The sequence below is a fragment of the Cervus elaphus genome, chromosome 15, assembly GCF_910594005.1.
Source record: "Cervus elaphus chromosome 15, mCerEla1.1, whole genome shotgun sequence".
NCBI lineage: Eukaryota > Metazoa > Chordata > Mammalia > Artiodactyla > Cervidae > Cervus > Cervus elaphus.
The window spans coordinates 15,969,475-15,982,838 of record NC_057829.1 but is presented as its reverse complement, the minus strand read 5'-3'; the positions used below and the strand labels follow the sequence as shown (position 1 = coordinate 15,982,838).

The 13,364-nt window shown below is 38.5% G+C and overlaps 1 protein-coding gene across 4 annotated transcripts in view; it reads left to right on the top strand.

The window, feature by feature from the left end:
- Positions 1 to 13,364, top strand: part of ANK3 (ankyrin 3) — a 365,593-nt gene that overhangs the window by 289,488 nt on the left and 62,741 nt on the right. For all 4 annotated transcript variants that reach the window (XM_043926997.1, XM_043926998.1, XM_043926999.1 and 1 more), the window contains one exon: positions 12,214 to 12,425. In XM_043926997.1, the coding sequence (XP_043782932.1) occupies positions 12,214 to 12,425 (212 nt within the window). The remainder of the gene's footprint in view (positions 1 to 12,213; positions 12,426 to 13,364) is intronic.

Here is a 13,364-nt window from a genome sequence, read left to right as displayed (position 1 = left end):
TTCTATTTGCCATGAAGTGATGGGACCAGATGCCATGATCTTAGTTTTTTTTTTTTTAATGTTGAGTTTCAAACCAGTTTTTTTCACTCTCCTCTTTCACCATCATCAAGAGGCTCTTTAGTTCCTCTTCGCTTTCTGCCATTAGAATGGTATCATCTGCATATCTGAGGTTGTCAGTATTTCTCTCAGCAGTCTTGATTCCAGCTTGTGATTCATCCAGCCTGGCATTTTGCATGATATACTCTGAATATAAGTTAAATCAGCAGTGTGACAATATACAGCCTAGTTGTACTCCTTTCCCAACTTTGAAACAGTCAGTTGCTCCATGTCCAGTTCTACCTGTTGCTTCTTGATCTGCACACCGGTTCTCAGGAGGCAGCTAAGGTGGTCTGGTATTCCCATTTCTTTAAGAATTTCCCAACGTTTGTTGTGATCCACAAAGTCAAAGTTTAAGGCTTTAGCATAGTCAGTGAAGCAGAAGTAGATGTGTTTCTGGAATTCCCTTGCTTTCTCTATGCTCTAACAAATGTTGGCAATTTGATCTCTGGTTCCTCTGCCTATTCTAAACCCATATTTTACATCTGAAAGTTCTCAGTTCACATACTGCTGAAGCCTAGCTTGAAGAATTTTGAGCATAACCTTAATGTGAAATGAGTGCAATTGTATGGTAGTTTTAACATTCTTTGGCATTGCCCTTCTTTGGGATTGGAATGAAAACCTTTTCCAGTCCAGTGGCTAGAGGATGCCTATAAAAGTGCTTTGTATGCAACAAAAGGTGACAGAAATGTCAGTTGCTATTTAAATTTTCCACTATGAATCAAGGTACCCTCTTAATTCTTGTATGATTCCAAAAGACATGGTGTGTATTCAGGAAAGACAGTCACTGCAGAATAAGATGGAATCAAGAGTTCTTTGTGGCACTACCAAGCTCAGGGACAAAGGTGTCAGTAATTATGCTAGTGAAGCAGGTGTGTTAGCAGAGTTATACTGAAATAAGAGGCTAGAATAACACAGAGGACAGTTGGTCTGGGTGTGAAGAACCTGCTCTTACCACTAAGGTATCATGTAGCAGGAGCCACTTTTCTATTTGGCTGCAGACTTAAATCTTGTTCTAGCACTTGTTCACTGGTGTTTTCTCGGGAGAGAAAAAGGTACCGCAAAAGAAAAGTACTCATTCTGCCCCTGCAAAAGCATCATCTTTCAAGTGCAGCAAATTGAATCCACTTTGAAAGTTTAATTAAAACCTTTCTTGAATTAAACTAACAAAGTTCAATTCACCATGTTTAAAATTGTGCTTCCGGTGAGAGGGGATATGGGGAGAGGGTTGGATTAGGAGCTTGGGATTAGCATATACAAGCTACTATATGTATAGAGTAGATAAACAATAAGGTCCTACTATATAGTACAGGGAACTATACTCAATATCCTATAATAGACTATAATGGAAAAGAATATGAAAAACAATATATATATATCTGTCTGAATCACTTTGATGTATAGCAGAAACTAGCACATTATAAATCAACTAAAGTTCAATAAAATAAGTAGAATAAATGTCTCTAAAGTCAGACCCCAAAGGGATGTTGTATAGTTTGTGGTTATACTGGACCTGGGAGTAATATTTATTAGTAAAAGAATCCTTCCTCCTTAGAGGTCTTAAGAATTGAGGAGTTTGAGAAATGCTCAGTCCTGGACTGACCAGTACAGTAGCCACTAGCTACTTGTGGCCAGAGAACACTTGAAATAGGGCTAATACAAACTGAGATGTGCTGTAAATATAAATATAAAATATACCAGATATATGAAGATTTAGTACCCCCCAATATATATCTCATTTATAATTTCTATATTAATTGAATGTTGAAATGGTAACATTTGGGGTATACTGAAATAAAAAAACATACTGTTAAAAATAATTTCACCTAAAAAAAAAATAATTTCACCTATTCCTTTTTTATTTTTCAGTGTGGCTATAAATTTTTTAAACTTATATATATGGCATGCATTAAATTTTTTTAGACAGCACTACCATGGACAGTAGTAGATTTTGATTTATACATATTAGGTCTAAAATCTATTAGATTTTAAAATCAAAATCATTACTACCTATCAAAAGCATGCTTTGAAGATATGTGAATTTTGCTATTATTTTAAAATCCCAATCACTGTATTGGAACAAAATGTTGCCGAAGTTCTCCAAACAGTATTACAGCACTAGGAAAATATTTCCTCACTTGTTAACACTGCTTAATGTTCAGATGAGAGCAAGTGAAATTTTATGGTAATACATTTTAGATTAAATAATTACATATACTGTTTTACTACAAATGGAAGCAGGAATGGAAAATTTATACTAATTATGTAGCTTAACAGAAAATAAAATGTCCATAATTTATTGTCTAACTATATCAATCATATTTTAGAAACATGCTTTTCAGTTAAAAATTGCTACTTTTGTTCTTTTCAGTTGAACTTATTTTTACTTTATCAGCCATGAGACCAAACAGTGATCTTAAATTGTCAAGTTAGATCATAGAATCAGTTGAGCACTGCGAAGTGGAGTATGTAGCTTTATGTTGCACACAGCACCACCTGTTGGAGAAATCTGTTACTGATTTTGAAAAATTCTGGAGGAAAAAGTGAAAACTGAACTTAACCAAATCAGGGCTGTGGTTGAAGTGCAAAGAAAAAAAAAAAAATAGACTGTGGTTGGAGTGTAAAAAAAAAAAAAAAAATAGGAAAAGCATGCTAAAATCTATCAGTTGAACCATAACACAATAGTAATTTGCTCTCAGTTCATTGCCATATAAATGTTCCTTTAAATCAATGGAATGATGCCCACCATGTACTTGACTAGACCAGAGCAGTTCCATCACCCCTGCTAGTCAGGGAATAAACACAGGACCAAAGCAGATGAGCAGTACCAATGCCAAGTTTTATACACATCTATGTAATGGACTTGCTAGCAATTCCATGTCTTAATGAACCATTATTGGGTCCAAAACTGACCTCAGACATCCTGTCACACATGTCAGGCGGGGAGGAAGGAGGGGGTGGCTCAGCGCCCTCCAGGGACAGTCAAGGACTGTGAGAGACTGGCCCATATCCTGCATCACCTTCAGTGTCGGTGTGAATGAGGCTGACTTGTGGACACTGCAGGTCTAGGCCCCTCGGAGCACAGTGCACTTACATGTTTGTGCCACATGCTGAGTTACCGATTGGTCTTTAGCTTTAAGACATTATATCCGATCCTGATTTTGAAGATAGGATTGTATTCATTGTTTCTTGTCTGGATATAGTACCAACGGTTAAAAGGAGGGTTGAGGAAAGTTATGTAAGGGGGCTAATTGCTTAAAAGGCTTTTTATTTACATAAATAGAAAAGTAATCTAATGTGGAAGAATATTTTTCTAGAAAATAACATGGAGAAGCAGATGCAACGAATATGAGGCTTCTGCAGTCATAGCAGAAAACAGATTATTCCAGCGTGGCCAAACATGCCCTCCCTCACTTCTCTTCCTCCAGGAAGCATTCCCTAAAGCCCAGTCCAAGTTAGATCCACCTGGTAAATAGTCGACGGCACCTGGCCTGTCTTCTTCTGTAAGCAGCTTTGAGCTTTGCTCTCTTCATGGTGGACTCTAACGTTCATGCGTGCAGAGAGTGCTCTGGTGACAGTCATTATGCCCCATGTACGTAACAGCTCTTAGCAGTGTTGTCTCTTCATCATAATTTGTTGACTGAAAGAAGAAATAAATGACTTTTATCCAGGCATGTGCTGCCACTCTTGGTGATATATTTCCTCAGTAATTCAGTGACCCATACCTAAGAGAGAAAACAACTTCTAAACGAACGGATGCCACAAATGAGGAGAGGAGGTCTGGGAAGCAGGAAAAGGGCATGTAACGGTTAGAAATTAGTTTTCTAAAAATTAACTTCAAGATATAGGGTCATTAGAAATTATAGGGATTGCTAAACCTGGAGGGAAAAACAAACAGATATGTCATTATTTCCAGACATTCTGCATCATTAGCCCTCAATTACTTGTGCAAATCTGAATAACAAAGATCTCTACCTTGGTGTAAAATAATGCTGACCCAGACAGATGAATAGCAGATGCCAGAGTTCAATGAGTTAAATTGCTGAAATTATGGGACCTTTCTGTACTGTCTTTGCAACTTCCCATGAATCTAAGTTTTCCAAAATAAAAATTGAAAAAGTTCCTACTGTGTTTCCTTTGAGGAAGAAGAGTCAAATATATAATTTGAGGGGTTTTTCCTCTAACCTCATGGAGGGCTTGTTCCAAAAGTTGCATGTTCAGATGGAGCTGAACATTAGTTCCAAGAAATGAATGTCTATAATTTTCTGAAATATTTCAGTGAGTATATTACACGTGTGCTATTGCTCCCCATAGTCTATGAAAAAAATATTAGTTGCTCAGTCACGTCTGACTCTTTGTGACCCCATGGACAGTTGCCTGACTGGGGTCCTCTATCCATGGAATTCTGCAGGCAAGAATACTGGAGTGGGTAGTCATTCCCTTCTCCACATATCTTCCTTACCCAGGGATTGAACCTGGGTCTCCTGAATTGCAGGCAGATTCTTTACTGTCTGAGCCACCAAATTTTATAGCCAGAGTTAAATACTATAAGTTTATCTTTTATTTCCCTCCTTTCCCCCAATTTATCTGCTACTTAATTTTCTGTTATTGGTGAAATTTTCTCTTAAAAACTGATAGCAGTTCTGATTTATACACTTGTAGAGGTGCAAAACAGAAATAGTGTGATTTTTCTTTAAAAGAAATCCAAACTTAGATCTGCCAAAGGCAGGCTCTGTGGCTCTCCTCTATCTCCAAGGTTGTGTGACCTTGGAAGGAATATGCAACCTAAGTTATGTCAACAGAACTGTGCAGGTGGTTTTGTATCATTTATTTGTCATATCTACTGCAGAGGAAAATTTCTTATCCTGATGTTATAAACCAGTAATGTAGGGCTCAGAGTTCAGGAATCTGTCCAAAGTGCAAGCTCACTGGTTTGAGAACTGGATTTGAACCTAAGATAGCTGTCTACAAAAACTTTCCACAGACCCATATGAGCTAGCCTGCCCTTTTGAATTCTGATATTCTAAGACTCCATTTTTTCCCACCACTCATTATTAAATACTCCATTCTTAGAAGAGCAAGCTAAGAGAACATTCATATGACCAGAAATGAAACCCCAGATACAAAAATCATCCTTTGTGAAACCTTTAGCTTGTATTCCTTTTATAGACTATTCACACTCAAACCTGCAGATCACAAACGGCCTTTAGAAAACAGATTCCATACAGGAAAGAGAGTCATGGACTCATTTAACCAAGTTATCAAGACATTTATGACATGCTTGTAAGAGTGAGGCCAAACTGATCAAGGTGATGGTTTAAATGCTTTAAGAAAAACTTATTTCGTGGGAATGTGATTTCAATTCTGTTATTTATGATTCATTGTATTATGACCTTCATAAGCATTCATATTTGCAAAGCATTTTATGATCCTTCTTGCTCTGTTGCAAAATCTCAGTTACAGAGAATCCTGTCACACCTTTTACCAAGAAGGAAACTAAATGAGTTACAAGGTACTTAAGAAATTTATCATTCATCAGCGAGGCAAGAATGCTATAGAACATTAGCTTCCATTTCTTATTCCACTGTCATCAGAACTTTCTGCTTCTGGAGTGAGCCAATAAGAAGTTATGTCATCTTTTGGATCAGGGTGTTTGTATATCTACCCACTAAGTTAAAGTCACTCAGTTGTGTCCGATTCTTTGTGACCCCATGGACTATACAGTCAGTGGAATTCTCCAGGCCAGAATACTGGAGTGGGTAGCCTTTCCCTTCTCCAGGGGATCTTCCTGACCCAGGAATCGAACTGGGGTTTCTTGCATCACAGGCGGATTCTTGACCAATTGAGCTATCAGGAAAGCTGATATCCACTACTCGTCCACTTATCATTATCTATTCACTGCTCATTATCTATCCACTATTTACCCATTTATCGACCACTAACTAGTGGTTCAGTGTTAAAGAATCTGCCTGGCAAGCAGGAGATGCAGGTTTGATTCCTAGGTCAGGAAGATGCCCTGGAGAATGAAATGGCAACCCACAGCCACTCCAGTATTCTTGCCTGGGAAATCCCATGGACAGAGGAGCCTGGTGGGCTACAGTCCATGGGGTTGCAAAGAGTAGGACACGACTTAGTAACTAAAGAGCAGCAGCAGCAACCCATGTGCCAGCTAGCCTGCAAAGACATTGTGTCAAATAGTGGTTGATGTCCATGGTCTGCATGGTTTTGTCCTTTCTCCCACCTGCGTCTTAGCTCGAAAGCAGACCAGCTAAGTTAATTTGGGCAAGTCACTTAACCTCTCTGAACTTCAGACACTTACTTCACCAAAGTGCTATGTGGGCAAAATAGTAATTGACCTGCCACAAAGCAGACATGCAGTAAGTGTAAATTTTAACCTTCCTCCTGGCCAAACCTATTTCAGAACTCACCTCTCTCTTTTCCCTTTGATGTCCATATATGTAAGAGAGAGAGGGGAAAAAAAAAAAAAACTTTACTAGTAACAGATTTAAAGAAAGAGAGGGATTCCAAGGTCCTTTCATTGTGCAGGCATTAGAATCACCCTGAAAAGTAAGAAGCTCTTAATAATTTTTATGTCCTTGTCTCCTTTAATTCTATAGCTATGGAGTGGTTTAGTATATCTTTTTAAAAATCATTTAAAACTAATAGATATTTATTGTTCCCCCATAAGTACCTCTTCTCATATTGAAATGTCCTTGTTTTTCATGGGATCCTGTTGTCATGTTTTTAATAATTTGGAGTCTGGATACTTAAAAACAGATACAGGGTAAGAGTCTACTAAGACTTTGCTTCTCAAGTATGTCAAGTCATAAAGTCACCTGAGTTGAGTAGGGAAGTTTCAGGTTCCATCCCTGGGCTCCCAACTCAGAATCTCCACTACAGAAGCCCGGGAGTCTCTGCTATTAACACATAACACTGGTGTTACTTCTGATGTGGCCAGTTTGGGGGCACACTGCTCTGGGAGCTAGGTGACAGAGGAATTGCTAACAGCTTTAAAAGAGATTGGGTACAACACAGAGGGTCCCTGAGTCACTGGCAAATCCTAAAAGATGTCAGAAATTAAGCATGAAGCTTCTCCATTTACCAGTCATTTGCTGCATCTGATGGGTACACCTCATCTATTTGGAGTTGCCTTAGTGCTTCACACAAGGTAATGTGGCCTAAGTGTGACAAAGTGACCTCCATTACACCAGGTGGCAGTTCTTTGTAAACCCACTGCATTTGTTTCCAGGGGCAAAATATCCGTCTCTACCTTGTTGCTGTTTTTCAGTCACTAAATCATGTCCAACTCTTTGCAACCCGTGGACTGCAGCATGCCAGGCTTCCCTGTCCCTCACTATCTCCGAGTTTGTCCAAGATCATGTCCACTGAATCGGTGATGCCATCCAAGCATCTCATCCTCTGCTTCCCTCTTCTCCTTTTGCCTTCTGTCTCTCCCAGCATCAGGGTCTTTTCCAGTGAGTCGACTCTTCGCATCAGGTGGCCGAAGTATTGGAGCTTCAGCTTCAGCATCAGTTCTGCCAATGAGCATTCAGGGTTGATTTCCTTTAGAATTGACTAGTTTGATCTCTGTGCTGTCCAAGCGACTCTAACTCCTCACAAATGTACATGCACACACCCACAACAGTCAAAAACACAAACAGCTAAGAAGTACACATTATCACAAGTCCCCAGAAAGATGCCTTACTCCTTCCGGTGGGTCCAGACTGATTGGAGTAAGCTTAATACTCACAGGATACACACTTGTTACATTCCAGGTTAGGACATCTGTCTTGTTTGAAGTGTGTAATTTCATAGCAGAGTCCATGTAAATTGCTTGCACTATGTGGAATCCTAAGCCATTTCTACAGGAGGACATAATCATAGCTTTGAAACTGAAGGAAAAAAGAATCTACTTAGCTGATGGTGAGGAGTTGCACAGCAATTGAAACAAACTATCAGAACTTTCTCAGTTGGAGCAGACATTATGAACTCTGGGAATTCAGACTTTTTAAAATAAGCCAAATCACGGGAAAGGAAATATATCTGCTCTGAATGGAAACTTTTATTCTCTGTCAAGTGCTGAATAGGTGAAAACTTGCCCAGAATATTTTCCTGAACAAACTTTTTGATTCCTTTCTGTTTTTTCTATAGTAGGGCTTTTTAAATTATTATTATTATTTACCTTTGTTTTCTTTTTCTTCACTAGAGACTCAGTATTTAGGTTTTGACAGAGCAGAGGGGAAGGAGATGGTTAAAAAAACAAACACTGGACCAAGACTTCAGTTCTGTCTTTGATCTGGGTTGACCCTATTTCTCTCCTAGTTAGCAGTTAACTTGGTAGTAGTTAATCTGTAAAATGAGAATATGTCACTGATCCAATTACCTAACCAGCTGTTTTACCTTTCTACACATTTCTGTGTAGAATAGCCATAATCTCAGCCCAGAGTCTAATAGAGGAGATGGACACCTTCTCAGTGGAGCAATGGTAGGCATGTACTGTAGGTGTCAGGGGAAGTGAAAGGAGGTTTCTGTGAGTAGCAAACAACAAAACAAAACCAGTCCCCTCCCCGAAGTGTGGGGATCTCCCCTTTATTTTATAGCAATTAAAACCACCCCAGCATGTAAACCCGAAGGTAACACTCTCTTATTCCCCACCCTCTCCTCACTTCACCTCCAACTCCAGTTACCAGTGCTAACAGCGTAGAAGGTTTCTTCTGCAAATTTCTCTTGTGAAAGTATACCAACATAGATTATACTTTTCCTCTAGAAAGGATCATACTATGCATGTTGCTCAGCATCTTGTGTTTTTCCTCACTTTACACATGTCAATCACTACCTGTCTGGCTCCCTCCTTCCCTCACAGCTCACCTCTAACGTCACCTCCTTAGAGAGGTGTTTCCTGACCCTCCACCCATTAGACTGTAATCTCCCTGGGGCCGTGACTTTCGTTTGCTCTCTGCTGTACCCCTGGTGACTAGACCAGTGCCCGCACACAGTGTGTCCTCAGTAAACACTTGGTAGGTGGATGGATCCAAATCCTCCTATTCACTTGCTCTGGGAATGAGAGTGTGGACAAACTGACTTATCAAACAGTGCCCTTACTGATGGGCACACAGGCTCTTTCAAGCTTTAGTCATTCAAGCAACGCTGCTTTGCCTGAGCTTATAAAAGAATGTCTTCCCTGGTGGATCAGACGGTAAAGCGTCTGCCTATAATGTGAGAGACTTGGGTTCAATCCCTGGGTTGGAAAGATCTCCTGGAGAAGGAAATGGCAACCCACTCCAGTATTCTTGCCTGGAAAATCCCATGGGTGGAGGAGCCTGGTAGGCTACAGTCCATGAGGTCGCAAAGAGTCGGACATGACTGAGCGACTTCACTTTCATTTCCACTTTATAAGAGAATGTCAGAAAATAGGGTTGTTGGGTCCAGGGATAGATGCGTTTTCATTTTGAACAGAAGATGCCCCATTACACTATCAAAAGATTACTGCTATTCACACCCACCAGCAATGACTGAAAGCATCTGCTTTCCCCCAATTTTCTCTTGATATTATTGGTTTTTAATATTACCCGGAGGTGGGTGTAGCAGGAGGTTGAACTATGTTTGAATTGGTATTTCCATGTAAATTACCAAGATTGAATATTTTATTTTATTTTTTTTTAAGATTGAATATTTTAATATGTTTATTGGCCATTTTCTGTGACTCACCTGTTTATAACATTTTACATTTGTGCTAGTTTCTCTGTCATCTTGTTAACAACTTGTAGCTGCCGTTAGTATTGAGCATATTAGTTCTTCATTTGTTACGTGTCGCTATTACCTTTCCCAGCCTACCTTTTGTCATTCGTTTACTATTTTTGCCATAGAAAGCTTTACATGTTTATATAGTCAAACTGCCTTTTACAAGGAGCTTAGCTCAGTGCTCTGCTGTCACCTAGATGACTGGGACGGGAAGGCGGTCCACACGGGAGGAAGTGTATGTATAATATAGCTGATTCACTTTGTTGTGCAGCAAAACTAACATAAAGTTAAAACTAACTAAAGCAAAAACTAACATAGAGTTGCAACTCTATCCCAATTAAAAGAAATTTTTTTAGGAAATAAATGTTATTTAAATTTTATAAAACTGCCTTTTAGGCCTCTGAGTGTCCATTTTTTTTAATGTATTTTTAATTGGAGGATAATCGCTTTACAATATTTTATTGGTTTCTGTCATATATCAATGAATATGATTCAGACAATGAATAAGCCATAGGTATGAGTGTCCAGTTTTGAATATGAAAGTTTCTCCTATTCAAGGCTAAAAGATACTCTCTTGATTTTTTTTTTGGTGATATTTTAATTTTTAAGTAATTAAGTCTCTGATCCAAAGGGAATTTTTATTAACATATGGTAAGATATAGAGATTGAGCTTTAGCTTCGTTCTTCCAAATAGATTTTCAGTTATATCAACATCATCTTTTAAATAAACCATCTTTTCCTGACTGAATTAAAGTTTAAATATATGACTTTGATTTAAATATACTAAAAACATAATAGATATATAAAAGTAGATATATATGGACTTACATATATACTATATATGTATATATGTGTGTGTGTGTATACACATATATGAAGGTAAATCTATTTCTTGATTCTATTTTGTCTCCCTGACCTACTTGTCTATTATTATGTATTTCTTATACATATTTTATGTCTCTTTATATAACTCTTTTATTGTGATATTTCTAAGTTTGCAAATTTTATAAATTTCCCCTTACAAATCTTTTCTAAAATACTTTTCTACTCTTCTTAGTCTCAAATATTATTTTGTATGTTGTTTGAAATCATTTATTTTCATTAAACCTATCAGAATTCTGCATAAAGTTGGGCTTTTGAAAGAAATCCGGTTGGCTTCACTGTAGGAAGTGGACTGGAGTAAGGGGAGGCGAGGACAGGGAGATGGTTAAGGGGTGGTATCAGTAACGTGGGTTTCCCAGGTGGCACTAAGGGATAAAGAATCCACCTGCCAGTGCAGGAGATGCAAGAGACGCGAGTTCAATCCCTGGGTTGGGAAAATCTCCTGAAGTAGAAAATGGCAACCCACTCCAGTGTTCTTGCCTGGAAAATTCCATGGGCAGAGGAACCCGGTGGGCTACAGTCCATGGAATCACAAAGAGTCGGAGAACTGGTTGAAACAGGGTCTGAACCAAAGGGATGACAGGAGAGTACACCATTTCCAAAACAGAACCAACTGGACTTTGATCTTTGGATATGAAGTACAAAGGAAAGTCAGTCAAAGCTAGCAGACTGGAGGACTGGGCAAGGTGTAAAACAAAGCGTCTACCGGAGTTAGGACTACAGGGCAAGAAGCAGGTTTGCAGGTGGACAGAAGGGAAGAAGATGTGTCCACTTGTAGGTAAATTGAGCTTGATGGATGAAGGCCATTGATGAGTAGACAGATAGTGGTGATGATACAGATAATTTGGGTAATTTAAAAATATTTTAGGGATGTCCCTGGCATTCCAGTGATTAAGAATCCACCTTCCAGTGTAGGACGTGTGGGTTCAGCCCCTGATCAGGCAAAGATCCCACATGCTTGCAGCCAAAAGAAGAAAACATAAAACAGAAGGAATATTGTAATGAATTCAATAAAGACTTGAAAAATAGTCCACATCAAAACAAATATTTAAAAATATTTTAAAGAGATTTTCAAATAAAGTTCCAGAGTCTTTCACACATAGTGAGGTACTTACTTTCTTGTGAGGCCCTTCTATTTTATGACTCATTCTTTGGGCAGTTGAGGGCATTATTATAAATAATTACAGACAACGTATCTCTTCCTGAAGAGCAGAAATTTGTCCATTTGTGGCAAAAGGCCAGTTTTTGAAAATGTTTATTCCTCTTTAGTAGAAATATTTTTCTACAAATACTGCATGTGAATAGCTTTATAAAATATTTTTGCAAAGTTTAGTATTATTTTAGGGTCACTGTAGTTTTCTCTATATCATAAAGCTCTGTTTTGACTACTGAATCTAAATAATTTTACCTGTCAGAATTACACATCAGTTTGTCTCAAGGTATTGTGTAGATAAGCTTATTCTCATGGCTTTTTCATTCATTTTTTCTTTTCAGAACTTGACAGCCTGGAGGAGTTAGGGAAAAAGCGCATCTGCAGGATTATCACTAAGGATTTCCCCCAGTATTTTGCAGTGGTTTCACGGATTAAGCAGGAAAGCAATCAGATTGGTCCTGAAGGTGGAATTCTGAGCAGTACCACTGTGCCCCTTGTCCAAGCTTCTTTCCCAGAGGGTGCTTTAACCAAAAGAATTCGAGTAGGCCTCCAGGTAATGTTCACAGAAAGTTTTCTCCTTGGTACACAGAGAGTGTGTGAGCATGTTCTGCTCTGAAAACTGCTGTCATGACTCAGCCTAATGATATATTGCTAACTGAAGCATTGGGCCATTGGGGGACTCATCAGTCTATTTTAAATAAGAAGTATAAAGTTAGCTAAGTGGCTTATCAAAATAGGTACATATTTTAGGGGTTTTCTGTTAGATGTATCACTTGAAACATCTTTTTTTGTTTGTATGATTAAAAAAAAAGATGAAAGATTTTTTTTTTAATCATAGATTATTGGTCTCAGTAATGTGGAGTGGAGCAACAAAGCGCCAAAGAGCACATAGACCATTAAAGAAACAAACCATATTTCACTTGGTTTATAATATGCCACATCACAAAAATCAGTAATAGTGAAACTTGCAAGCTTTCAAATTTTAGTTCAAGCAAATCATAAATGCTGGGTTTTATCCAGCCAGTTGGAACCTGTTTTGGTTTGGAAAGCTGGCTGAAAATCTTGGCAAGAATGGTCTTTCTTGCATTTATTCGTTTCTGTTAGAACCTAGCCAGAACCTAGCCAGAACTTTTTTTCTCACTGAATAAGGAAAATAACCTGAAATAACTTTGTTTTGTTACTTAATATAGTAATTAATAATTTGACTGAGAGTTCAGTAAACATTTGGAGCTAAAGAGACTACCTTTTTTTTTTTTTAATTTATTTTTTCAGTGGGTTTTGTCATACATTGACATGAATCAGCAATAGATTTACACGTATTCCTCATCCCGATCCCCCCTCCCACCTCCCTCTCCACCCGATTCCTCTGGGCCTTCCCAGTGCACCAGGCCCGAGCACTTGTCTCATGCATCCCACCTGGGCTGGTGACCTGTTTCACCATAGATAATATACATGCTGTTCTTTCGCAACATCCCACCCTCACCTTCTCCCA